Here is a 26,461-nt window from a genome sequence, read left to right as displayed (position 1 = left end):
CTGGGCTTGTAGTCACTGGAATTTAGAAGGATGTAAAATTATAAAATTATAAAATTATAAAAGGACTGGACAAGCGAGATGCAGGACAAATATTCCCAATGTCGGAGGAGTCCAGAACCAGGGACCACAGTCTCAGAATAATGGGGAGGCGTTTTAAAACTGAGATGAGAAAAAACTTTTTCACCCAGAGAGTTGTGAATTTGTGAAATTCTCTGCCACAGAAGGCAGTGGAGGCCAATTCACTGGATGAATTTAAAAGAGAGTTAGATAGAGCTCTAGGGACTAGCGGAATCAAGGGATATGGGGAGAAGGCAGGCACAGGTTACAGATTGTGGATGATCAGCCATGATCACAATGAATAGCAGTGCTGGCTCGAAAGGCAGAATGGCCTCCTCCTGCACTTATTTTCTATGTTTCTGCTTTCCTCATTCAAATTCATGATAAATCTCCCACATACAAAACCATGCTGACTTTCCCTAATCAATCATTGTCTATGCAGATGCACATTCAGAAAGTATTCAGACCCCTTCACTTTATCCACATTTTGCTAAGTTACAGCCTTATTTTAAAATGGATTACATTTTTTTTAAATCATCAATCTACACACAGTACCCCATAATGAAAAAGCGAAAACAGGTGTTTAGAAATTTTTGCAAAGCAATTAAAAATAAATAACTGAAATAACACATTTACGTAAGTATTCAGACCCTTTGCTAAGACACTCAAAATTGAGCTTATGTTCATCATGTTTCCATTGATTATCCTTGAGATGTTTCTACAACTTGATTGGAGTCCTCCAGTGGTAAACTAAATTGATTGGACATGATTTGGAAAGGCACACACCTGTCTATATAAGGTCCCACAGTTGACAGTGCATGTCAGAGCAAAAACCAAGCCATGAAGACAAAGGAATTTTGCACGGTAGCGCAGCGGTAGAGTTGCTGCTTTACAGCGAATGCAGCGCCGGAGACTCAGGTTCGATCCTGACTACGGGTGCTGCACTGTAAGGAGTTTGTACGTTCTCCCCGTGACCTGCGTGGGTTTTCTCCGAGATCTTCGGTTTCCTCCCACACTCCAAAGACGTACAGGTATGTAGGTTAATTGGCTGGGTAAATGTAAAAATTGTCCCTAGTGGGTGTAGGATAGTGTTAGTGTGCGGGGATCGCTGGCCGGCACGGACTTGGAGGGCCGAAAAGGCCTGTTTCCGGCTGTATATATATGATATGATATGAGACAGGATTGTGTTGAAACACAGATCTGGGGAAGGGTATAAAACAATTTCTGCAACATTGCAGGTCCCGAAGAGCACAGTGGCCTCCGTCATTCTTAAATGGATGAACTTTGGAACCACCAGGACTCTTCATAGAGCTGGCCGCCCGGCCAAACTGAGCAATCGGGGGAGTAGGCCTTGGTCAGGGAGGTGACCAAGAACCCGATGGTCACTCTGACAGAGCTCCAGAGTTCCTCTGTGAAAATGGGAGAACCTTCCAGAAGGACAACTATATCTGCAGCACTCCACCAATCAGGCCTTTATGGTAGAGTGGCCAGACGGAAGCCACTCCTCAGTAAAAGGCACATGACAGCCCGCTTGGAGTTTGCCCAAAGACACCTAAAGGACTCTCCTCAGACCATGAGAAACAAGATTCTCTGGTCTGATGAAACAAAGATTGAACTCTTTGGCCTGAATGCCAAGCACCACTCATCACCTGGCCAATACCATACCTACGGTGAAGCATGGTGGTGGCAGCATCATGCTGTGGGGATGTTTTTCAGCGGCAGGAACTGGGAGACTAGTTAGGATCGAGGGAAAGATGAACGGAGCAAAGTACAGAGAGATCCTTGATGAAAACCTGCTCCAGATCATCTGGACCTCAGACTGGGGTCAGACAGATTCACCTTCCAACAGGACAACGACCCTAAGCACACAGACAAGAAAACGCAGGTGTGGCTTCGTGACAAGTCTGTGAATGTCCTTGAGTGGCCCAGACTTGAACCCAATCAAACATCGCTGTGGGACCTGAAAATAGCTGTGCATCGACGCTCCGCATCCAACCTGACAGAGCTTGAGAGGATCTGCAGAGAAGAATGGGACGAATGACCCAAATACAGGTGTGCCAAGCTTGTAGCGTCATACCCAAGAAGACTTTGTAATCGCTGCCAAAGGTGCCTCAACAAAATACTAAGTAAAGGGTCTTAATACTTATGTAAATATAAAAAGATAGAAAATAGGTGCAGGAGGAGGCCATTCGGCCCTTCAAGCCAGCACCGCCATTGATTGTGATCATGGCTGATCGTCCCCAATCAATAACCCAGTAACAGTTTATATGTGATATTTCAGTTATTTCTTTTTAATTACATTGCAAAAATTTCTAAACACCCGTTTTCGCTTTTTTATTATGGGGTATTGTGTGTAGATTGATGATAAAAAAATAATTTAATTCATTTTTAAATAAGGCTGTAATGGAGCAAAATGTGGAAAAAGTGAAGGGGTCTGAATACTTTCTGCATGCACTGTACGTCTTATCCCACAGCATCCTCTCCAGTAACATTCCTACACAAATATTAGGCTTACAGGTATACAGTTCCCAGGTTTGTCTTTGCAGCCCTTCTTTAAAAGGTGCCCAACATGAGCCACATTCTGCAATGGAGGAATCCCCAGAATGGTTTGCAACCGGGAGTCCAATAGGCCTTGGCGGACCGAGTGCAAGTCCTTGGCGAAAACTAGAGGAACAACACTTATATTCGCCTGGGTAGCTTACAACCCAACGGTATGACCATTGAATTCTCCAATTTTAGGTAACTACAAAACCGTTTCTCTCTCCCTTCTTCCCCCAAACCATCAGCCCTCTCCTGTGCCCCACCTGGACTTGCACCTACTTCTCCCCTCCCCTTCCCTCCCCTTCCACTTACATTCCTTCCCCGTTTCACAATTCACAACTCATCAATCCCAGTGTCTCACATCTTATGTCTTTTCATTTCTGGCCTTTGTCCATCCATTGCCTATCAAAATCCTCCCTTACCTGCATTACCTGCCAGGTTTTGTCCTTCCCCTCCTCTCTTCCAGCTTTCTTCCCACCTCCCACAACAATCAGACTGAAGGAAGGTCCCGACCCGAAGCGTCACCTATCCATGTCCTCCAGAGATGCTGCTTGGCTCACTGAGTTACTCCAACACCTTGTGCCCTTTCTTGTAAACCAGCACCTTTTATACATTGCCTTTAAGGTCCTGCCTTTTAATATTTGTCCAACACCCTAAATTCACTCTGCAGGATCTTATTCTTTTTCCTACCTATGTAATTTGTGCCAATGTGCATCCAATTTCCAGCTGCTCTCCCTGTCTTTGAGAATGCTCTGTAAGCACTCTGAGAGATCCTGGACCTTGGTACCAGGGAGACACAACACCATCCTTACAGCTGCACAATCTCCTGCCTGTCCTTAACTAATGAGTCTCCTATCATGATAGCACCATCCGTCCACATTGGAGTCTGCTACACTGCAGTGCCAGACCATGTATTCTCTGCCATTGCGGTTGGATCAGTGGCACGTTGGCCTTCATAACGAGAGGAGTTGAGTATAGGAGCAAAGAGGTCCTTCTGCAGTTGTACAGGGACCTAGTGAGACCGCACCTGGTGTACTGTGTGCAGTTTTGGTCTCCAAATTTGAGGAATGGACATCTGTCAATCAGCAGGTGTTGAGTTGAAAGAATAGGATTTCCTATTTGAATGGTAACTGTGCTGGAGGAATATTTCTTTTGAGTGAAGCAAGTTCTCATTTGCAACCCAATGCACTGCGCCTGATGCTCGTGACAGTGTCTCCTCTGCACTGGAAAAACCAAACACCAACTTGGGTGCCGGCTTTGATTCCATTTAGTCTGTAAAGATGATCCTGAGCTTCCAGTTGTCTGGCACTTTCTTTCTGCTATGATCTCCTTGCCTTTGGCTGACCTACTATTCCCATTGAGCACAATCAGAGATCAATGAACAACATCTCTTCTTACATTCCATTCAACAATTTCAGAATATCTGCCGAATGCACTCAAGAGAGAGCTAGATAGAGCTCTTAAGGATAGCGGAGTCAGAGGGCATGGGGAGAAGGCAGGAACGGGGTACTGATTGAGAATGATCAGCCATGATCACATTGAATGGCGGTGCTGGCTCGAAGGGCCGAATGGCCTACTCCTGCACATATTGTCTATTGTCTCCTGAGACCTGACTTGCTCTCCTCTGGTCATGGAGGGAGGGGGACACACACAGATAAATGTAGACCTGGCACGGGATACTTTGTCACTTTGTCACTTTGTCAGCGCCCTTTACTATTTGCACACCTTGGGTATGCAAGCAAAGAATTTCACTGTGACTTGTGGCGCAGCGGTAGAGTTGCTGCCTTACAGTGAATACAGCGCCAGAGACCCGGGTTAGATCCCGACTACGGGTGCTGTCTGTACGGAGTTTGTACGTTCTCCCCGTGGCCTGCGTGGGTTTTCTCCGAGAACTTCAGTTTCCTCCCGCACTCCAAAGACGTAAAGGTATGGAGGTTAATTGGCTCGGTAAATGTAAAAATTGTCTCTAGTGGGTATAAGATAGTGTTAATGTGCGGGGATCGCTGGTCGGTGTGGACCCGGTCGGCCGAAGGGCCTGTTTCCGTGCTGTACCTCTAACGCTAAAAATAAATGTGACAATAAAGTATTCAATTCAATTCCATTCAATTCAACAATATCCAAAAGGGTATCATTGATTTGCAGGGAAATGGCTGCATGGGATTCGTGCACTCTCTGCCTACTCCCTTTCCCACCCACTTTCTGTTTGTACGTTAGGTATAAAGCACACCCTGCAGCTCCAGTTCCCTCACACTATCAGTCAGTAGTGCATCTGGATGTGCAGATGCAATCCACTGGGACTGCAAGTCTCTCTTACTTTGCACACCTGCAGGGCCGTGACTGCCATGTCTACTGCACGAAGACCAAGGAAGAGCTACACAGTACTGATCCAGTACAGTGGAAAACCAATGAGATTGCATCCCTTGTCGTTCTGTTAAGGTGGTAGGTGATTTGTAGTGGGTTGTGTTCTTTACTAAGGCAGGAGTTGATATGCGTCATAACCAACCTCTGAAAGCATTTCATCACCACAGGCATTAGTGCCACCAGTCGCTATCTGTGAGGCATGTCATCTTACTCCTCTTGGGTGATGGTATTATTGATGTCCTAAAGCAGGTGGAGACCGTGGACCTTAATAATGAGAGGTAGAATATGTCCACAAAAACTCAAGCCAGTTGGTCTGCAGATCTTTTAAGAATGTGACGAGGTGCATCAGGACCAGATGCTTTCTAAGAGTTCACTCTCATGAAGGAGCTGCCTCTGTGACTGAGATTGCAGTGTTGTGTGGGACTGTGGGGGCCAACATGGTACATCTATGTTCATTTGTTTGAAGCGAGCATGGATGCCATGGTCGTGGGGCCTCTGGTTAAATTGGTGGCGCGCAGCCACATAATTTAGCGTGACTATAGGGCACCATGTGAGAAAATGTGTGAGAGCACGACACAAAATACTGGAGTAACAGTAGGTCAACAATATCTAGCTCAAGGTGGATCTAGCCTAATATCCATGACTCCATGACTATGCACAGTCAAAGGCATACAGAAGCATGCCTATGATCATATTTCATCTTGTCAATCCTGATATCCTAGCAAAACCACGCACTCACTCCATCTCTGGAAAGCAAAATATAATTTTCTCTGCTCTTTCAGTCGAAATTAAAGCAGCTCATTTTACTAGTTTCCTTTAACTGAGAATAAGAGTTGCAAATGAAACTGCAGAATATTTTTCTAATCTTCCAGCTTCATCTAAACTCTGCATCTTAATGATTGCATCTAATGGGATCATGGGTCGGTTTTGTGGCAGGAAACCAAAGCAGCTACAAAATTCGCATTTCCCTTGAACAGAATGACGTTTGATCATAGCCTGAGGTCAAGTCTTTGTACTTAATTTGTTAGCCAATCGGTGTGTGGTTCACACATACACTTAGAAAATGATGAAAAGTTTACTAGCTTTAGTCACAAGAAAAATATAAAAAAATAATATTTCTGTTTGATATTGACTTTTGTCGGTCACTTTATCAGTGTATATACAAAGCACCAATTATCTTGATTCTATTTAGACCATAAAAGAAAAAGAGATGTGGTTATAAGAGCTCCATAATGTGGTCTGTAATCATATAAAGGCAAGATATGGGTAGCAAAAACTAATGTACAAGAACAAGTATTTTGGAAAGTTGGTTGGTCTGGATTCAATCTATCCTCAGTTGCTGAAAGCAAAGTGAAAAATAACAAAGGCTTTGGTAGCAATTTAGCAAATTTCATTGGGTACAGGAGTAGTTCCAAAGTATTAGCTAACATGAAACCCCTATTTAATTACAATGATAAATTAAACCAGGAAGAATTATGGAGCCTATCAACCTGACAGTGTTCTTGTTCTATGCCTGTATGAAGCTTTGCAAGTCTTCAAGGTACAACAGAGGTGTTTATTACAGTAACTCAATGCTGGCAGCAAGGCAACTAAAATGGCTGCCACCCCACACTCACACTGTGTACAGCCAAGATAACTATGTACAAAACATCTCCCTTTGTCCTGTGCAGCGCCACCTGCTGCACGGGAGGAGCACGGTTCCTCTCACCCCACACAGACCATCAAACATCACACTCCCCCTTTCCAGTTCGAATGTATCTATTCCTGAATGAGTCGCCTTGGGGGAATACCACGATTACAACGTGTCGATCAACGAAGGACCACAGGCAGATTGGCGGGGAGTTCGTCTGGTGGAACTTCGTCAAGCCAGGGGAGGGGCAAATCAGGCACTCCAGTGTCCACACGATTCGGCACCGGGGTGTCCGACTGCTTGTTTCTGGTCAGGCTCTGCGCAGTCTTCGCCGGAGGAACGCGGCTTCTTAATTGGTCATCATGCCGTCGGCACTGTCCTTGTCCTTGGACGGTGTACATTGTGGTTCCAATGTGAGCTATGATCCTGCCAGCTCACCATGCCGTCAGCACTGTCCTTCTTGTCCTTGGACGGTGTACATTTTGGTTCCAATGTGAGCCATGATCCTGCCAGCTCATCATGCGGTCGGCAATGTCCTTCTTGTCCTTGGACAGTGTACATTGTGGTTCCAATGTGAGCCATGAACCTGCCAGCGCACCATTTGTTTGGCTTGGTCGTATCATTGCGATACTATACTTAGTTGCCAATGTCGAATTTGGACTTGTTCGACTTCGTTGGCTGAGTGCGCGCCGTGTTAGAGTTACGGGTTGGGTCCAATCGGTAGATGAGTTAGTACATCGACATTGGCATGCTCAGCAGACTGTCGGTAAATGATGCGGTAATCATATCTCATCATGATCAGGGCCCAACGTTGTAGACGCTGCAACGTCATGATAGGCAAACTTTTCTCCAGACTGAAAATAGTCAGCAGCGGCTTGTGGTCGATGATGAGCAGGAAATGTCGCCCATTCAAATATTGGTGGAACTTCCGGACACCAAACACCACTTAGCTGTAGTTTTTCTAGGCAGTCATCAGCGTTTTGGATGCGAATGTCATTGGTTCTTCCTTGCCGTTCTGCGCCGTTTGTGAGATTACAGCTCCCAGACCATACGGTGATGCATCAGCAGCCAGCGAGATCAGCTGTGGACCAGACGATCATAGTGGACCAGACGCATCTTCTGGGCGAGCATCTCCTTCAACCTGGTGAATGCATAGTTGGACCAGTGCCATTCGACGTCCTGTTTTCGCAGGTTGTTCAATGGTGCGCACAAAGTGGAAAGTGCCGGTATGAACTTGCCATAGTAGTTCACCTTGCCAATGAAGCTTTCAAGCTGCTTCACATTTTCGGGCGTCGGCAATTTCATAATGGCGTCCACTCTTTCTTCCGATGGCTTCAGACCACTTGCCGAGATCACATGTCCGAGATATGTGACCTGTTTTCAGAAGAATGCGCACTTGTCCATGCACAACTTCATGCCGTAGTTGTTCAGTGCCGTGAGGACCTGTTTATGTTCTGCAGGTGTTCTTCCTCTGTCCGGCCGGTGACAATGATGTCATCCAGGTAGGCGGCTACGTACGGAATCCCGGCACCAGATTGTCGACCAGTTTCTGGAAGATGGCCGGCGCCGGTGCCGGCCCAAATGACAACCGGTTGTATCTGAACAGTCCCTTGTGCGTGTTGATCACCAGCAGGTTTTTTGTCTCATCATCCAGTTCCACTTGGAGATACGCGTTGGACATGTCCAATTTGGAGAAGTACTGTCCTCCTTGCAGCTTCACGAACAGCTGGTCCACTCTTGGTATGGGGTGTTGATCAATGTGCAATTGAGGGTTTACAGTCACTTTGTAGTCGCCACAGATGCGCACCTTGCCGCAAGGTTTCTGAACGACAAATATGGGTGTGGCCCATTCTGAATGGTCCACATGGGTGATAATTCCCATTTCTTCAAGACGGCAGAGTTCCTTGTCGACAGCGTCCATCCGACTGAACGGAAATGGTCTTGGTTTGAAGAACTTAGGGCCGGCATCGTCTTTGAGTATGAGCCGTGCCTTCATCTTTGTGCAGTGCCCAAGTCCAGGTGTGAAAACGGCCGGAAACTGGTCAAGAACCTTCTGCAGGTTGTTCTTGCACTTGCTGACCATGTTGCAGTGCGTGGTAGATAACAATGCCATAGTTGATCCTTCGTAGATCAAGGCGTTCATGTCAAGCTTGAAAGCACGGATCCAGTCGATGGTGCACAGGGATGTACCTTCTTTGCCAATGACAATCAGTGGCAACATCTGTGTCATACCATTATAGGAAACTGCTGGATGAATGCGTGCCTGCAGCCCATGACCAGTCTATCCCACAACGCATTGTCTTGGCACATTTCGCAGCATTGAGCTTTAAAATCACATGCCTTTGCCTTGGTGCGAAGTTTGGCAAGAAATTCAGTGATAGATTGCCCTTCCTGTTGCACCGTCTGGTAGAAATCGAGGCGAGCTGCGAGAAAATCTCGACTTTCTTCGTAATGCAGCTGCAAAGCTGTTGATTTCACCATATGAAACTTCAGTTACTACTTCTGTAAGTCAATTTTGAAGTAGTGCAAAAGTTTCTGGAGACATTGATGAACACAAGAGAGCCTTCTTCCTCAGGACAGTCGTAATTCCCATACTTTCAAAATAAAACTCAACGCGCATTAAATATGACGACCACCTTTTTCGCTCGGGATCGAAACGATCAAATTGCCGAGATATGTTTTTTTTTAAATTGAAAAATAGGCTCTTATCTGGGTCTTTGGACACAATCCAGTCTCCCATTCCCGACACCACTTTCGTGTTCTTGTTCTATGCCTGTATGAAACTTTGCGAGTCTTCAAGGTACAACAGAAGTCTTTATTACAGTAACTCAATGCTGGCAGCAAGACAACTAAAATGGCTGCCACCCCACACTCACACTGTGTACAGCCAAGATAACTATGTACAAAACATCTCCCTTTCTCCTGTGCAGCGCCACCTGCTGCACGGGAAGAGCAACGGGTCCTCCCACCCCACACAGTCCATCAAACATCACACACGGTAAGTCAGGGACGCTGCTGGAATTCATTAAAAGGAGTAAAATAAGCAATAATATGAAAAGCTTTGGTGAAACAGGCAGTCATTAGTAGACCTTGACTAGTAACGAAAAATGTCAATCAAGGTTGACTACATTTTTGTTCTTTACAAAAGCTTCAACATAGTGCCATATAAGACAATGACGTATAAGTAAAAATGCAGCCCAGTGGTATGATTATTGATTTCTCTATCAATTTCGTATGAATATTGATTTCTCTAACTTCAGGTAGCCCTGGCAAGTCACTTTAGCTTCTCATTTTCAGTGGCCTGTTTCCTTTATCATTGTTACCTTTTTACATACCTTTCATTCATTGTTCTTTATCTCTCTACAACTTCATCTCCATCTCTCATTTCCCTCATTTCTAACCTGTTTGAAGAAGGGTCTTGACCCAAAATGTTACCCATTCCTTCTCTCCAGAGATGCTGCCTGTCCTGCTCAGTTACTCCAACTTTTTGTGTCTATCTTCAGTTTAAACCAGCGTCTGCAGTTCCTTCCTACACAGTAAAAATATAGAACTGGCTTCGTGATGGGAAACCAAGAATGACAGTAGAGTGGACTCAACTCTAAACTGGTGTATCTCTAAACTCTAAACTGGTATATCTCTGCTGTTACCTGGTGGTTAGGCCCATCTTTTCCCAGGACACAAACAGGGATGATGAAAAGGATAGAACCATGAAAGATTGAGTTCAATGTGGAATTAATGCATTTTGGGAACATTAATATGAAAAGAGATTTTAGGTGAGGAGGGGCAAAGTTTAAAGGAGATGTAAGGGGCAAGTTGTTTACACAGAGGGTGCTGAGTGCCTGGAAAACACTGTGGTAGTTGAAGCAGATAGTGGAATTTATAATATGGATATTGGATATGCATATGGATATGCAAGGAATGGAGGGATAAAGATTAAAGGCTGGTAGATAAGTGCTGGTCTTGACATTGTGGGCCAAAGGTCGTGTTCTTGTGGTGTTTTATGGTCTAGGACTGAATACTATAAATGACACCATTTTGAAATATGTTGATCAGAGATATTGGTATCCATATATGGAAAGCCCTGAATGTTTATAGCAAGTTGATACGGAGAGTCAAAAAGGTTGAAGTACATATGTTTATGAATAGGGAATTGGAATATGAAGACAAAAAATATCATGCTGGAGTTATAGATGTCTGCTGGTGTTTTTGTACAATTCTGGTCTTGAGCTGGGAAATAAAGGCATTGAAGGATAATGTTCTCCATATGATATGAGAGCGGAATAAAAGTTAAAAAGGAGGACAAACAAGTTAGGATTATTTTCCGAATAATGTCCTAATGGATTGTTTTGATGGAGCACATGAGGAAAACAAATCTGTCGGACAAGTGGGTGAGTAGGGATTATTGGAAAGTCATTGGCAAAATATCGCTGGCAGAGAGGAGAAACCATTTTCAACAGAATGATTGGGATGGAAAATTGTATGTCAAATTGTGATGGCACTGATACCATAAATGTTTTTAATAATGAGTTGGATAGGTCTTTGAGGACAACACAGAAATATCGCAAAGAGCAGCATCGTTGGAGGGTGAATGAAGAATGGTAACGAGAATGATTCGGGACAATGGACTAAATGGTCAACTTTATTGTAGAGTTCGTAAATTCAGTGAGTTCACTGCAGTGGATGGTTTCTGAATGCTAACATTTTTCATGATTGTACAGCATTTTACAGCAGAGCAGTATTGCAATGTACAAACATTTAAATAATGGCAGATGATCATTTTGAAAAGCGGGCATTGGAATATATTTCTAATAATGACTACTGCTTCATTAAATTTCAGTCACTAAATCCAGCAAAATAAATAAATGAGAAGAGATTAAAATGTTGATCACTAATATACAGCTGTAAATTACTAAATTGATGAGCAGAATCATAGTTATTCAGCATGGAATTTGGTCCAACTTACTCATATTGACTAAGGTGGCCATGTACACTAGTCCCACATGGCCATATCCCTCTAAACCTTTCCTAGCCTGCCCAACCACTCCCGATAGTTCAGCCCATCAAGTCATGTCAACATCCTCGTAAACCTTCTTTGCACACTTTCCAGCATAACAACATCCTTCCTATAGCAGGATGACTGAAACTGTACTCCAAATGCACCCTCAACAATGCCTTGCACAACTGTAACATAACCTCCCAACCTTTAGACTCAACACCATGATTGACAAAGACAATGGTCCCAAAACCCTTTCTACCTATGATACCACTTTCAAGGAACTATGTACCTAGATCCCTCTGCTCTACAACACTCACCACACCTTGCCATTCACTGTGTAGGTCCTGCCCTGGTTTGACTTCCAAAAATGCAACACCTCACACTTATCTCCATCAAACTCCATTAAACTCCATTGCCCATTCCTCAGCCCACTTGCCCAACTGATCAAGATCCTGCTATAATTTTTGGTAACTATTTTCGCTATGTACGAAACTACCCACTTTAGCGGCATCTACAAACATGCAACATTCTCTATCCATCAGCTAGGTTTCCCTAACTCTCATGCAATCTATCCTTCCAGAGCAGCCCACCATGCGGAACCTTATCGAATCATCAGTCACTGAAAGGAAGCATGCAGGTACAGCAGACAGTGAAGAAAGCTAATGGCATGTTGGCCTTTATGACAAGAGGAGTTGAGTATAGGAGCAAAGAGGTCCTTCTGCAGTTGTACAGGGCCCTGGTGAGACCGCACCTGGAGTACTGTGTGCAGTTTTGGTGTCCAAATTTGAGGAAGGACATTCTTGTTATTGAGGGAGTGCAGTGTAGGTTCACTAGGTTAATTCTCGCAATGGCGGGGCTGTCGTATGTTGAAAGACTGGAGCGGCTAGGTTTGTACACACTGGAATTTAGAAGGATGAGAGGGGATCTTATTGAAACATAAGATTATTAAGGGATTGGACACACTAGAGGCAGGAAGTCCATATAGACAACATCTATGGCTTTGCCCTTATTAACCTATTTGGTTATTTCTTCAAACAACTTAATCAGATTCATAAGATATGATGTCCCACATACAAAACCTAATCAGTCCCTGTCTATCCAAAAGCATATATATCTTATCCCTCAAAATACTCTCCAGTAACTTGCCTACCACAGCTGTTAGGCTCACTGGTCAAAAGTTCCCAGGTTTCCCTTGCAACCCTTCTTAATTAGGGGTACAACATTAGCTACCCCCGTCAGTCTTCTGGCACTTTACCCATGTGTTGTATTCACTCATATATCTCAGCCAGGGTGCCTGCTGTTTCTACTCAACTAACCTTCGTGTAGAGGGGAACCCCACCTACATAATTCCCTCCTACACGGAACTCTATATAATGCAGCCTCATGAACGTCTTATGCCTCCCCAACTTCTATACTCAATGCCAAAAGTTTTTTTGACCTGTGATGCCACTTTCAATGAAGGTCCCTCTGTTCTACAACACTCCCCAGAGCCCTTCCGTTCACTGTGAGGTTCTGTCCATTTTAGTGCTCCCAAAATAAAATACTTCACATTTCCTGTATTAAATGCCATCAACCATTCCTCAGCCAATATGCCCAAACGATCAAGATCCTGCTGCAATTTTTGACATCCATCTTCACTATCTACAATACCACCCACTTTTGTGTCATCTGCAAATTTGCTAACCATGCTTTGTATGTTCTCATCCAAATCATTGATATAGATAACAAACAGTAACTGGCCCAGCACCAAACCCTGAGGCACAGCACAGGCCTCCAGCTTGAAAAGCAACCTTCCACCATCACCCACTGCTTCTTTCCATGAAGCCAATTTTCTATCCATTCAGTTAAATCCCATGAGATCAAACCTTCCAGAGCAGCCTACCATGTGGAACCTTGTTGAATGCCTTACTGAAGTCCATGTTTACAACGTATACAGCTCTGCCTTCTTTGTCCTTTTTGGTCACAACCTCAAAAAAGCAATCAGATTTGTGGGGCATGACCTCTCAAGTACATAACTGTGCTGGCCATCCCTAATCAGTCCTTGTCCATCTAAATGCCTGTCTATCCTATCCCTCATAATACTCTCCAGTAACATTCCAACTACAGATATTACACTCACTGGCCTACAGTTCCCAGCATTTTCCCTGCTAGGGTCAAGTATGATTCATGCATGTACGTTGTCTCTGATCTTGCTAAGGTCATGTATGATTCATGCGTGTACATGATCTCTGATCTTGCTAGGGTCAGGTATGATTCATGCGTGTACGTGATCTCCGATCTTGCTAGGGTCATGTATGGTTCATGCATCCCGGCCGAATCCCGCACAAGTCCCGTAATGCCGTTCTCTGATTGGATGGTGTTCCCAATCGACCGCGCATCTGTGGTGTTCCTGGCCGGCAGGGATACTGACACGCATGTGCATAAAATAAGGTGCCAGAGCACATATGCGTAAGGTGCCAGAGCACATATGCGCAAGGTGCCAGAGCACATATGCATAAGGTGCCAGAGCACATATGCGTAAGGTGCCAGAGCACATATGCGTAAGGTGCCAGAGCACATATGCGTAAGGTGCCAGAGCACATATGCGTAAGGTGCCAGAGCACATATGCGTAAGGTGCCAGAGCACATATGCGTAAGGTGCCAGAGCACATATGCGTAAGGTGCCAGAGCACATATGCGAAAATTAACCATGCAAATGGTTCACCAACCATCTTCACTATCTGCAAAGCCACCCACTTTCTGTCATCTGCAAACTTGAACCAGATGACAAACTGTAATGGGCCCAGCACCAAACCCTGGGGCACACCACTAGTCACCGTCCTCCTGTCCGAGAAGCAACCTTCCCCATCACCCACTGCTTCCTTCCATGAAGACAATTTTCTATCCATTCAGTTACCTCTTCTTGGAACCCATGTGATCTAACCTTCCAGAACTGCCGGCCATGCAGTAAAAACAAAGGAGAAATACTCATTGAGGACCTTGGCCATGCATTGTGGCTCCACACAGAGTTGACCGCTTTGATGCCTGAGGGGTCCCATCTGCCAAAGCTATCTCCTGCCTCCTTTTTGCCATCTAGGTTTCCTTTTTTAGCTTGTTCCTCACTTCTTGAAACTCCACCAATGAATCCCTTGATCACAGCTGCTGATACCTGTCCCATGCCTCCTTCTAGTTCTACAGTGGAAGCTCAATTTTTCTCATCATCCAAGCTTCTTTACACCCACCTGCCTTGCCCTTCACTCTGTGGATAGACTTGGATTGTTTTCTCAGGAACGCCTGAGGTTGAGGGAAAACTTAATAGAGATATTAATTATGAGAGGCGTAGATAGGATAGTCAGTCGGAACCTTTTCCCCAGGGTGGAACTGTCCAACACTAAAGTGCATGGAAACATAGAAACATAGAAATTAGGTGCAGGAGGAGGCCATTCGGCCCTTCGAGCCAGCACCGCCATTCATTGTGAATATGACTGATCATCCACAATCAGTAACCCGTGCCTGCCTTCTCCCCATATCCCTTGATTCCACTAGCCCCTGGAGCTCCATCTAACTCCCTTTTAAATCCATCCAGTGAATTGGCCTCCATTGACTTCCGTGGCAGAGAATTCCACAAATTCACAACTCTCTGGGTGAAAAAGTTTTTTTCTCATCTCAGTTTTAAATTGCCTCCCCTTTATTATTAGGCTGTGTCCCCTGGTTCTGAACTCCCCCAACATTGGGAACATTTTTGTAGGAAAATAACTGCAGATTTTTTTCAATCTCTCACCTCGACGGAGATGAGATTTTTCTCTGTATCGTATCTCGGTCCCCTCTTCGGCCTAACATCGAGGAGTTGGTGTCCTTCCCTGAAGACCGACCCTGCTCTTCATGCTGCGGGCGCATCATGGACTTTAAAACCGTGGAGTTGCAATCCTTTGCCGAGGATCGTCTGTGAATAGTTTCAACCGCGGGGCCTGTGGACTTTAACACCGTGAAGCCTGTCTCTGGTCAGAAGAGGCCGATTCGGGAGCTCCAATGCTGTGGAGAGTTTGTCAACCGTCCCGACGTGGGGAGTTTTGATCATTCCGACGTGAGGGCTTGAACATTGGACCGTCGGCAGCGGCGACTGTGGATGGTTCACCAGCCCTGACCGCGGGTGAACAAAGAGAAAGCTGATTGAACGTTATTACCTTCCATCACAGTGAGGAATGCGGAATCCGCTGTGGTGGATGTTTATGTTAAATTTTAATTTATGTGGCTGTGTGGCTTGTTGGTTTTCACTTCGTATGGCTGTATAGTAACTCAAATTTCACTGTACCTTAATTAGGGTTAGGGTTAGGGTTAAATCTTGAATCTTGTAAATTCATCCAGTGAATTGGCCTCCACTGCCTTCTGTGGCGGAGAATTCCAAAAAATTCACAACTCTGGGTGAAAAGGTTTTTTCTCATCTCAGTTTTAAATGGCCTCCCCTTTATTCTTAGACTGTGGCCCCTGGTTCTGTACTCAACCAACATTGGGGATATTTTTCCTGCATTAGCTTGTCCAGTCCTTTTACAATTTTCTACGTTTCCATAAGATCCCCACTCATCCTTCTAAACTCCAGTGAATACAAGCCCAGTCTTTCCAACCTTTCCTCATATGACAGTCCCGCCATCCTGGGGATTAACCGTGTGTACCTACGCTGCACTGCCTCAATAGCAAGGACATCCGTCCTCAAATTAGGAGACCAAAACTACACACAGTACTCCAGATGTGGTCTCACCAGGACCCTGTACAACTGCAGAAGAACCTCTTTACTCCGATATTCAATCCCCTTATATTCTTGGCCAGCTTACCTTCCTACTTCATCTTTTCACCCCATATTTCCCTTTTTGTTACCTTCTGATGTCCTTTGAAAGTTTCCCAATTATCTGGCTTCCCGATACTCTTTGCTATATTATACACCTTTTCTTTTCAAAATAGACAAAGAAAATAGGTGCAGGGGGAGACCATTTGGCCCTTCGAGCCAGCACCGCCATTCATTGTGATCATGGCTGATCATCCACAATCAGTAACCTGTGGCTACCTTCTCCCCATATTCCTTGATTCCCGTAGCCCGTAGAGCTCTATCTAACGCTCTTTTAAATCCATCCAGTGAATTGGCCTCCACTGCTTTCTGTGGTAGAGAACTCCACAAATTCACAACTCCCTGGGTAAAAAAGTTTCTTCTCACCTCAGTTTTAAATGGCCTCCCCTTTATTCTTAGACTGTGGCTCCTGGCTCTGGACTCCCCCAACATTGGGAACATTTTTTCTGCATTTAGCTTGTCTAGTGCTTTTATAATTTTATACATCTCTATAAGATCCCCTCTCATCCTTCTAAACTCCAATGAATTGAATACAAGCCTAGTCTTTCCAATCTTTCCTCATATGACAGACCCTCCATCCCGGGGAATAACCTCGTGAAACTACGCTGCACTGCCTCAATAGCAAGGAAGTCCTTCCTCAAATTAGGAGAACAAAACTGCACACAATATGCCAGATGTTATCTCACCAGGGCCCTGTACAACTGCAAAAGAACCTTTTTACTCCTATACTCAAATCCTCTTGTTATGAAGGCCAACATGCCATTAGCTTTCTTCCCTGCCTGCTGTACCTGCAGGTTTACTTTCAGTTTACCTGCAGGACACCAAGATCTCGTTGTACTTCACCTTTACCTAATCTGACACCATTGAGATAATAATCTGCCTTTTATTCACAAAATGCTGGAGTAACTCAGCAGGTCAGGCAGCATACCTCCTTGTTCTTGCCGCCAAAGTGGGTAACTCACATTTATCTACATTATACTGCATCTGCCATGTATCTGCCCACTCACTCAACCTGTCCAAGTCACCCTGCAACCTTCGCAGTTCACACTGCCACCCAGCTTTGTGTCTTCTGCAAATTTGCTAGTGTTACTTTTAATTCCATCATCTAAATCATTATTATATATTGTAAATAGTTGTGGCCCGCTGCACCCAGGGGAGTACTCCATGGTAGGCAATGGCAGGCAATGGCCACTGCCTGCCATTCTGACAGGGACACGTTTATTCCTACGCTTTATTTCCTGTCTGCCAATCAATTCTCTATCTATGTCAACACCCTACCCCCAATACCATGTGCTCTAATTTTGCCCACTAATCTCCTGTGTGGGACCTTATCAAAGGCTTTCTGAAAGTCTAGATACACTACATCCACTGGCTGTCCTTCCTCCATTTTACTTGTCATATCCTCAAAAAATTCCAGAAAATTAGTCAAGCAGGATTTCCCCTTCATAAATCCATGCTGACTTGGACACAACCATCCAAATGCGACATTATTACCTATTTAATAAATGACTCCAGCATCTTCCCCATCACCGATGTCTGGCTAACATTTCCTAAAATTCCCCGTTTTCTCTCTCGCTCCTTTCTTGAAAAGTGGGATAACATTAGCTACCCTCCAATTAGGGATTAGTTTTATTCCATCTCTAACTTCTCTTGTCAGCCACGGTTGCCTCCTACTCCTCTAAGAATCTTTCTTCCTCTTTGAATGAAATGATCCTGCATCTTCTGGATTTTGCCCGAAAATTCCTGCCATTGCTGTTCCACTGTCATTCCTGCTAGGATCCTTTTCCAGTCGACCTTGGCCAGCTCCTCTCTCATGCCTTCGTAATCCCCTTTGTTCAACTGCAACACTGACATTCCTGGTTTAACCTTCTCCCTCTCAAATTGCAGATTAAAACGAATCATATTATGGTCACTACCTCCAAGCGGTTCCTTTACCTTGAGTTCCCATTGGAACTCCCTGGGTCATTGGACAACACTAAATCCAGAATTGCCTTCTCTCTGGTTGGCTCTAGTCCAAGCTGCTGTAAGAATCCATCTCGGAGGTACTCTACAAACTCACTTTCCTGGGGTCCAGAACCAACCTGAGTTTCCCAGTCTACCTGCATATTGCAATCCCCCATCACCACAGTGGCATTACCTTTGTTACATGCTAATTTTAACTCCTGCTGCAACTCCTGCTGCACCCTATATCCAGGTTACTATTTGGGGGTCTGTACATAACTCCCATTAGTGTCTTCTTACCTTTACAATTCCTCAACTCTATCCACCGTGACTCTACATTGTCAGTCCCTATGTCACCCCTCACAAGGGACTGAATTTCATCCCTCACCAACAGAGCTACCCCACCTCCTCTGCCCACCTGCCTGTCCTTTCTATAGGACGTATAACCCTGCTATGGGATAAAAGGGGGAAAGTTTAATAAATGATTTGTTTCCACAGAGGCATGGGACCTGGAACGCACTGTCAGGGGTGGTGGTGGAGGCAGATATAATAGTGACATTTAAGAGGCTTTTGGATAGGCATATGGAAGTGCTGTGAATGGAGGGATATGGATCATGTATAGGCAGATGAGAGCATTTTAACTTGGCATCATGTTTGACACAAACATTGTGGTCCGAAGAGCTCTTCAAGTGTTGTAGTGTTCTATTTTCAACATTCCATGTTAAATCTCAATGTCATACTTTATTGTCACATGTGACCAGGCACAGTGAGATTCTTTGCTGCATACCCCATATATACATATAGCAGTCACCGACGGCACTGATAATGTTACAAAGCTCACCGGCTCCTCCTTTTGTTCCCCCCCCCACGACGGTCCCCCTAAGCCGGGTCCCCATTGTCCTTGGTCCCTAAACACTCCCGCCGCCATATTGTCCATTTTTCTTCCCCTCTCCCCTCATGATGGTCCCCCCACGCCGGGTCCCCATTGTTCTTCTCCTCCCCCTTCACGGTGGTCCTGCACGCTCTCGTTGACCGTGGATCGACCTGCGAGGCATTGCCGCCATCGCGAGGCTTCACCACCGTCGAGGCCACATCGTCGCGAGGCTTCACCGCTGTCCCACTTCACGCCTCCGTGAAGCGCCCCGGGCCCCAGCCGTGGGCTTCATCTGCTCGCTTCTACTCGTGAGGCCTCAGCCAGGCCCCAACCAGGCTTCTACCTGCGAGGCCCCAGCCAGGTTCCGACCTGGGCTTCTACCCGTCAGGCCCCAGCCAGGCTTCTACCTGCGAGGCCCCAGCCAGGCCCCGACCCGGGCTTCTACCCGCGAGGCCCCAGCCAGGCTCCGACCTGGGCTTCTACCCGTCAGGCCCCAGCCAGGCTTCTACCCACGAGGCCCCAGCCAGGCCCCCACCCAGGCTTCTACCCACGAGGCCCCAGCCAGGCTCCGACCTGGGCTTCTACCCGTCAGGCCCCAGCCAGGCTTCTACCCACGAGGCCCCAGCCAGGCCCCCACCCGGGCTTCTACCCACGAGGCCCCAGCCAGGCTTCTACGCGGCGATCCGGGAGGCATAGAGACTGCGGTGCCTCGATAAAGGTCTCCGGCCGCATTCCCAATCCACAGCCGCGGCCCTACCGTCGGGAAGCCGTCTGGGCGCGCAACCCCACCGGCGGGAAAGGTTTGAGGTAGAGTCACACAGCATGAAAACAGACTCTTTGGCCCATACCAACCACAGTGTCTTATCTCCACTCATCCCACCTGCCCATGTTTGGCCCATATCCCTCTCAATTTTTCCTGTTCAAATGCCTTTTAAGTGTTGTTCTGGGAGCAAACACCACTCTCAAATATTCTGTTGTATTTCTGAAGAATGGAAATTCCTGTTCACTTTGAGGTTATTATTCTCTGAACAGTAACATGCTCTTTCTTCTTCTCTGGCAATTTAACCGAGCTTGAGAGCTCGTGAGTTGCTTTTGAATTAAACAGCTAAACTTGCACTTTGTTTGTTCTTGCCAGCAGTGCTCAGCCTGTGAAAAGAAACCAGCCTTCAAGTTCTGTTCAGACTGCAGTAAGTGGCTATGCAGTGCATGTTCAGAAGAGCATTTACATGGGACAGATGCGAAGCATGATAAGCTGTTAACCCCAGAACACGCTGCAGGTAAGCGATTGTACAATTCCTGAGAGCCACAAAATTTGACGGGTCCTGCAAACATATCCTATTTCAAGAAATTGCCAGTCACTTTGAAGATGTGATATATTATTTGCTTACACATGGGAGACCATATTTATATGAGAGCCTCATTATGTACAACTGTACAGCGTACCAGATCAGCAGCACTTACTGTGCTCTGCTACTTATCATAAGGTCATATTCACTGGAGTTTAGAAGGATGAAACATAGAAACATAGAAACATAGAAAATAGGTGCAGGAGTAGGCCATTCGGCCCTTCGAGCCTGCACCGCCATTCAATATGATCATGGCTGATCATTCAGCTCAGTAGCCTGTACCTGCCTTCTCTCCATACCCCCTGATCCCTTTAGCAAAAAGGGCCACATCTAACTCCCTCTTAAATATAGCCAATGAACTGGCCTCAACTACCTTCTGTGGCAGAGAATTCCACAGACTCACCACTCTCTGTGTGAAGAAATGTTTTCTCATCTCGGTCCTAAAAGACTTCCCCCTTATCCTTAAGCTGTGACCCCTGGTTCTGGACTTCCCCAACATCGGGAACAATTTTCCCGCATCTAGCCTCTCCAACCCCTTAAGAATTTAATATGTTTCTATAAGATCCCCCCTCAGTCTTCTAAATTCCAGCGAGTACAAGCCCAGTCTATCTAGTCTTTCCTCATATGTAAGTCCCGCCATCCCAGGGATCAATCTGGTGAACCTTCTCTGTACTCCCTCTAAGGCAAGAACATCTTTCCTCAGGTTAGGAGACCAAAACTGCACACAATACTCCAGGTGCGGTCTCACCAAGGCCCTGTACAACTGCAGCAGAACCTCCCTGCTCCTAAACTCAAATCCTCTTGCTATGAATGCCAACATACCATTCGCTTTCTTCACTGCCTGCTGCACCTGCATGCTTGCTTTCAATGACTGGTGCACCATGACACCCAGGTCACGTTGCATCTCCCCTTCTCCCAATCGGTCACCATTCAGGTAATACTCTGCTTTCCTGTTCTTGCCGCCAAAGTGGATAACCTCACATTTATCCACATTATATTGCATCTGCCATGCATTTGCCCACTCGCCTAATCTATCCAAGTCACTCTGCAGCCTCCTAGCATCCTCCTCGCAGCTAACACTGCCACCCAGCTTCGTGTCATCCGCAAACTTAGAGATGTTGCATTCAATTCCCTCGTCCAAATCATTAATATACACTGTAAATAACTGGTGTCCCAGCACTGAGCCTTGTGGTACCCCACTAGTCACTGCCTGCCATTCCGAAAAGGACCCGTTTATTCCTAGTCTTTGCTTCCTGTCCGCCAACCAATTTTCTATCCACCTCAACACTGAACCCTCAATACCGTGTGCTTTAAGTTTGTACACCAATCTCCTATGTGGGACCTTGTCGAAGGCCTTCTGAAAGTCCAGATATAACACATCGACTGGTTCTCCCTTATCCACTCTACTAGTTACATCCTCGAAAAATTCTATAAGATTCGTCAGACATGATTTGCCTTTGGTAAATCCATGCTGACTTTGTCCGATGATTTCTCCACTTTCCAAATGTAATGCTATCACATCTTTAATAACTGACTCTAGCATTTTCCCCACTACCGATGTTAGGCTAACTGGTCTATAATTCCCTGTTTGCTCTCTCCCTCCCTTTTTAAAAAGTGGGATTACATTAGCTACCCTCCAGTCCTCAGGAACTACTCCAGGATCTAAAGAGTTTTGAAAAATTATCACTAATGCACTATTTCTGAGGCTACTTCCTTAAGCACTCTGGGATGCAGCCTATCTGGCCCTGGGGATTTATCTGCCTTTAATCCATTTAATTTACCTAACACCACTTCCCGACTAACCTGGATTTCCCTCAGTTCCTCCATCTCTTTAGATCCCCGGTCCCCCGCTATTTCCGGCAGACGGTTTATGTCTTCCTTAGTGAAGACAGAACCAAAGTATTTGTTCAATTGGTCTGCCATCTCCTTGTTCCCTATGATCAATTCACCTGTTTCCGACTGCAAGGGACCTACATTTGCCTTAACTAATCTTTTTCTCTTGACATATTTATAAAAGCTTTTGCAGTCTGTTTTTATGTTCCTTGCCAGTTTTCCCTCATAATCTATTTTCCCTTTCCTAATTAAGCCCTTTGTCCTCCTCTGCTGGACTCTGAATTTCTCCCAGTCCTCTGGTATGCTACTTTTTCTGGCTAATCTGTATGCTTCATCTTTTGTTTTAATACTATCCTTGATTTCCCTTGTTAGCCACGGATGCACTACCTTTCCTGGTTTGTTCTTTTGCCAAACTGGGATGAACACTTGTTGTAGTTCATCCATGCGACCTTTAAATGCCTTCCATTGCATGTCCACCGTCAACCCTTTCAGCATCAATCGCCAGTTTATCTTGGACAATTCACGCCTCATACCCTCAAAGTTACCTTTCTTTAAGTTCAGAACACTTGTTTCTGTATCGACTTTGTCACTCTCCATCCTAATGAAGAACTCTACCATATTATGATCACTCTTGCCCAAAGGGCCTCGCACAACAAGACTGCTAACTAACCCTTCCTCATTACTCAATACCCAGTCTAGAATGGCCTGTTCTCTCGTTGGCTCCTCGACATGTTGGTTTAGAAAACCATCTCTCAAACATTCCAAGAAATCCTCTTCCTCAGCACCCCTGCCAGTTTGGTTCACCCAATCTGAGGGGATCTTATAGAGATATTTAAAATTATAAAAGGACTGGACAAGCTAGATGCAGGAAAAATGTTCCCAATGTTGGGGGAGTCCAGAACCAGGGGACACAGTCTTAGAATAAAGGGGAGGCCATTTAAAACTGAGGTGAGAAGAAACGTTTTCACCCAGAGAGTTGTGAATTTCTGGAATTCTCTGCCACAGAAGGCAGTGGAAGCCAATGCACTGGATGAATTTAAAAGAGAATTAGATAGAGCTCTAGGGGCTAGTGGAATCAAGGGATATGGGGAGAAGGCAGGCACGGGTTACTGATTGTTGATGATCAGCCATGAATGGCGGTGCTGGCTCGAAGGGCCAAATGGCCTCCTCCTGCACCTATTTTCTATGTTTTTATGTTTCTATGTCATGTGATAGGAGCAGAATTAGACCATTTAGTCCATCATGTCTACCTACATTCAATCATGGCTGCCCTATCTCTCCCTCCTAACCCCATTCTCTTGCCTTCTCCCCATAACCTCTGACACCCGTACTAATCAAGAATATATCTATCTCTGCCTTAAGCATATCCACTGACTTTGCCTCCAGACTTCTGTGGCAAAGAATTCCACAGATTCACCACCCTCTGACAGAAATTTGAAGAGGGATATGATGAAACTTCATCCAGCTATTGTATTGTGAACAATCTCCTTATGGCTGTCTGTTATTTTTGCTTTGTAGCCTTGCAAAGCCTTGTATAAATGCAGTCGGCTCTTTGCTGAAGGACTTTAAACTTTAAAGATACAGTGTGGAAACAGGCCCTTCGGCCCACCGAGTCCATGCCGACCTGTCTTCACTCCTTACACCAGCACAATCCTACACGCTAGGACCAATGTGCCGCCCCAATAATAAATCTGGTCTCACATCTTCTATCTATCTATCTATCTATCTATCTATCTACTAAAACTCTCATTTGTTTCTTTGTTTTTTTCCTGAACTACAGCCAAAACAGTACACGATAGCGCAACAATGTTAGGCCCACCCCTCCCATCGACGTCCCTTTGGTGCTAATGGAAGAAGTGGAGTGGGAGGGGGAAGGGGGAGGAGATGCAGGAGAGGCGGAGGGAGGAGGGGGATGGAGTGGGGGGACGGAGGGGCTACAGGGGAGAGGGGAGTGGGGGAGGGGAGGGTGCTGTACCACTGCAAGAGAGGTTTGGGCCCACCGGATCCACTTGGTCTGGTATATTACTAAAACTCTTGGTTTGTTTGAGTGTTGTGTTTATGTGTGTACCATGCCCTTTACACAGCCAAAACGGTACACGACAATGTGACAATTTTAGGCCCAAGCCCGTGGTCTGAATAAACCCACTTTTGTTACTTTTTAAAAACAATTTACCTAATGAACTTTAATAAATGCGCTCCCCCCCCCCCCCCCCATCCCTAGAGGACCAGCGGGAGGACGGGCACCCGTCCCAGCATGCCCCGCGCCTGACCTTCCTCCCGTGCTGCAGTGAGCGGCAGAGGCCCAGCCCGCAGGAGAAACGGGGCCGGGGTCAGTGCCTTCTCCCTGGCCCCCCTTGCCCGCCTAGGGCCACAGGGGCGAAGGGGATGGGGGGGGGGGTGAATGGGATGGAGGGGTGAAGGGGAGGGAGGGGTGAATGGGAGGGAGGGGTGAACGGGAGGGAGGGGTGAACGGGAGGGAGGGGTGAAGGGGAGGGAGGGGTGAAGGGGAGGGAGGTGTGAATGGAAGGGAGGGGTGAAGGGGAGGGAGGTGTGAATGGGAGGGAGGGGTGAAGGGGAGGGAGGGGTAAACTGGAGGGAGGGGTGAAGGGGAGGGAGGGGTGAATGGGAGGGAGGGGTGAAGGTGTGGGAGGTGTGAATGGGAGGGAGGTGTGAATGGGAGGGAGGGGTGAAGGGGAGGGAGGGGTGAAGGGGAGGGAGGGATGAAGGGGAGGGGAGGGGTAAACGGGAGGGGAGGGGTAAACGGGAGGGAGGGGTGAAGGAATGCTGGCTACACACATACCCATAGTTTCACGTGCTTCACCTGAAAGCAGCTCTGTTTCTGAACAGAGCAAGCTGCAGGATAGAATTGGATGGCCAGCTGACCTTGTGGTCAATGGTATAGTATTACTAATTGCTTATCACCTCGAAACTCAAGTACTAATGCCAATTTGGGTTACAATGTTATCCCAAAAAGGTTTCCCTCTGAGGAAATCATTTGTATTGTAGCATAATGATTCTTCTAGAATTAGAGCTGGTCTGGGGAGACAGAGGAACAACTACAGGACTGCTTGGAGTCAGTAGACTGGGCAATGTTCAAGGACTCGGCAACAGAGACCTGAATGAATACACCACAGTCGTTACAGACTTCATAAGGGAATGTGTGGAGGACTGTGTTTCTACAAAAACCTTCCGAGTGTTTCCATCCAAGAAGTCTTGGATGGAACCAGGAGATCCGCATTCTTCTGAGGACCAGATCATGGGCATTCAGGTCTGGTGATGCAGTGGTCCAGATATGAAGTCCAGATAAGAAGTCCAGATATGACTTCACAAGGCTGTCAAAAAGGCGAAAAGGGACCCGCTCAAAGCTGGAGGATGGGGCAGATGTTCAGCAGCTGTGGAAGGGCCTGAATGCCATCACCTCCTACACGGCAAAACCAGGAGCAGCTCAAGCAACAGCGAAGCATCAGTCCCTGACGAGCTCAATGCGTTCTACGCACGCTTTGATAGGGAGAACACTGATGTGCCTGCCCGAGCCCCCATACACCCTGATGGTATCACAGTCACAGTCTCAGTCACAGAGGCCCACATCAGAAGATCCTTCAGGGGGTTAACCCTCAGAAAGTGCCTGGACATGAAGGTGTACCCGGGCGAGTTCTCAAAACCTGTGCAGACCAACTGGCTGGAGTTTTAGCAGACATTTTCAACCTCTCACTACTGAGGTCGGAGGTTCCCACCTGCTTTAAGAGGGCATCAATGATACCGGTGCCCAAGGAGAGTAAGGTGACGTGCTTCAATGACTATCGACCACTGGTACTAACGTCTGTGGTGATGAAGTGCTTTAACAGGTTGGTTTTGGTGGATATCAACTCCTACCTCAACAGGAACCTCGACCCACTACAGTTTGCCTACCGCCACAACAGGTCAACGGAGGATGTGATCTCACTGGCTCTCCACTCCACACTGCACCACTTGGACAATAAACACACTTGTGTCAGGCTGTTGTTTATAGACTACAGCTCGGCATTTGATATCATCATCCCCTCCAAGCTGGTGACCATGCTCA

At 46.1% G+C, this 26,461-nt stretch overlaps 1 protein-coding gene across 3 annotated transcripts in view; it reads left to right on the top strand.

Moving 5' to 3' along the window:
• LOC144602188 (tripartite motif-containing protein 66-like) overlaps positions 1-26,461 on the top strand; it is a 255,557-nt gene that overhangs the window by 116,656 nt on the left and 112,440 nt on the right. For 2 of the 3 annotated variants that reach the window (XM_078414926.1, XM_078414924.1), the window contains exon 3: positions 20,355-20,496. In XM_078414926.1, coding sequence (XP_078271052.1) covers positions 20,355-20,496 — 142 coding nt within the window. The remainder of the gene's footprint in view (positions 1-20,354; positions 20,497-26,461) is intronic. The other variant, XM_078414925.1, reaches the window with a different exon arrangement.

Source organism: Rhinoraja longicauda, chromosome 18, assembly GCF_053455715.1.
Source record: "Rhinoraja longicauda isolate Sanriku21f chromosome 18, sRhiLon1.1, whole genome shotgun sequence".
Lineage (NCBI taxonomy): Eukaryota > Metazoa > Chordata > Chondrichthyes > Rajiformes > Arhynchobatidae > Rhinoraja > Rhinoraja longicauda.
The sequence above is the reverse complement of the archived record's forward strand: the minus strand, read 5'-3'. Positions and strand labels throughout refer to the sequence as shown.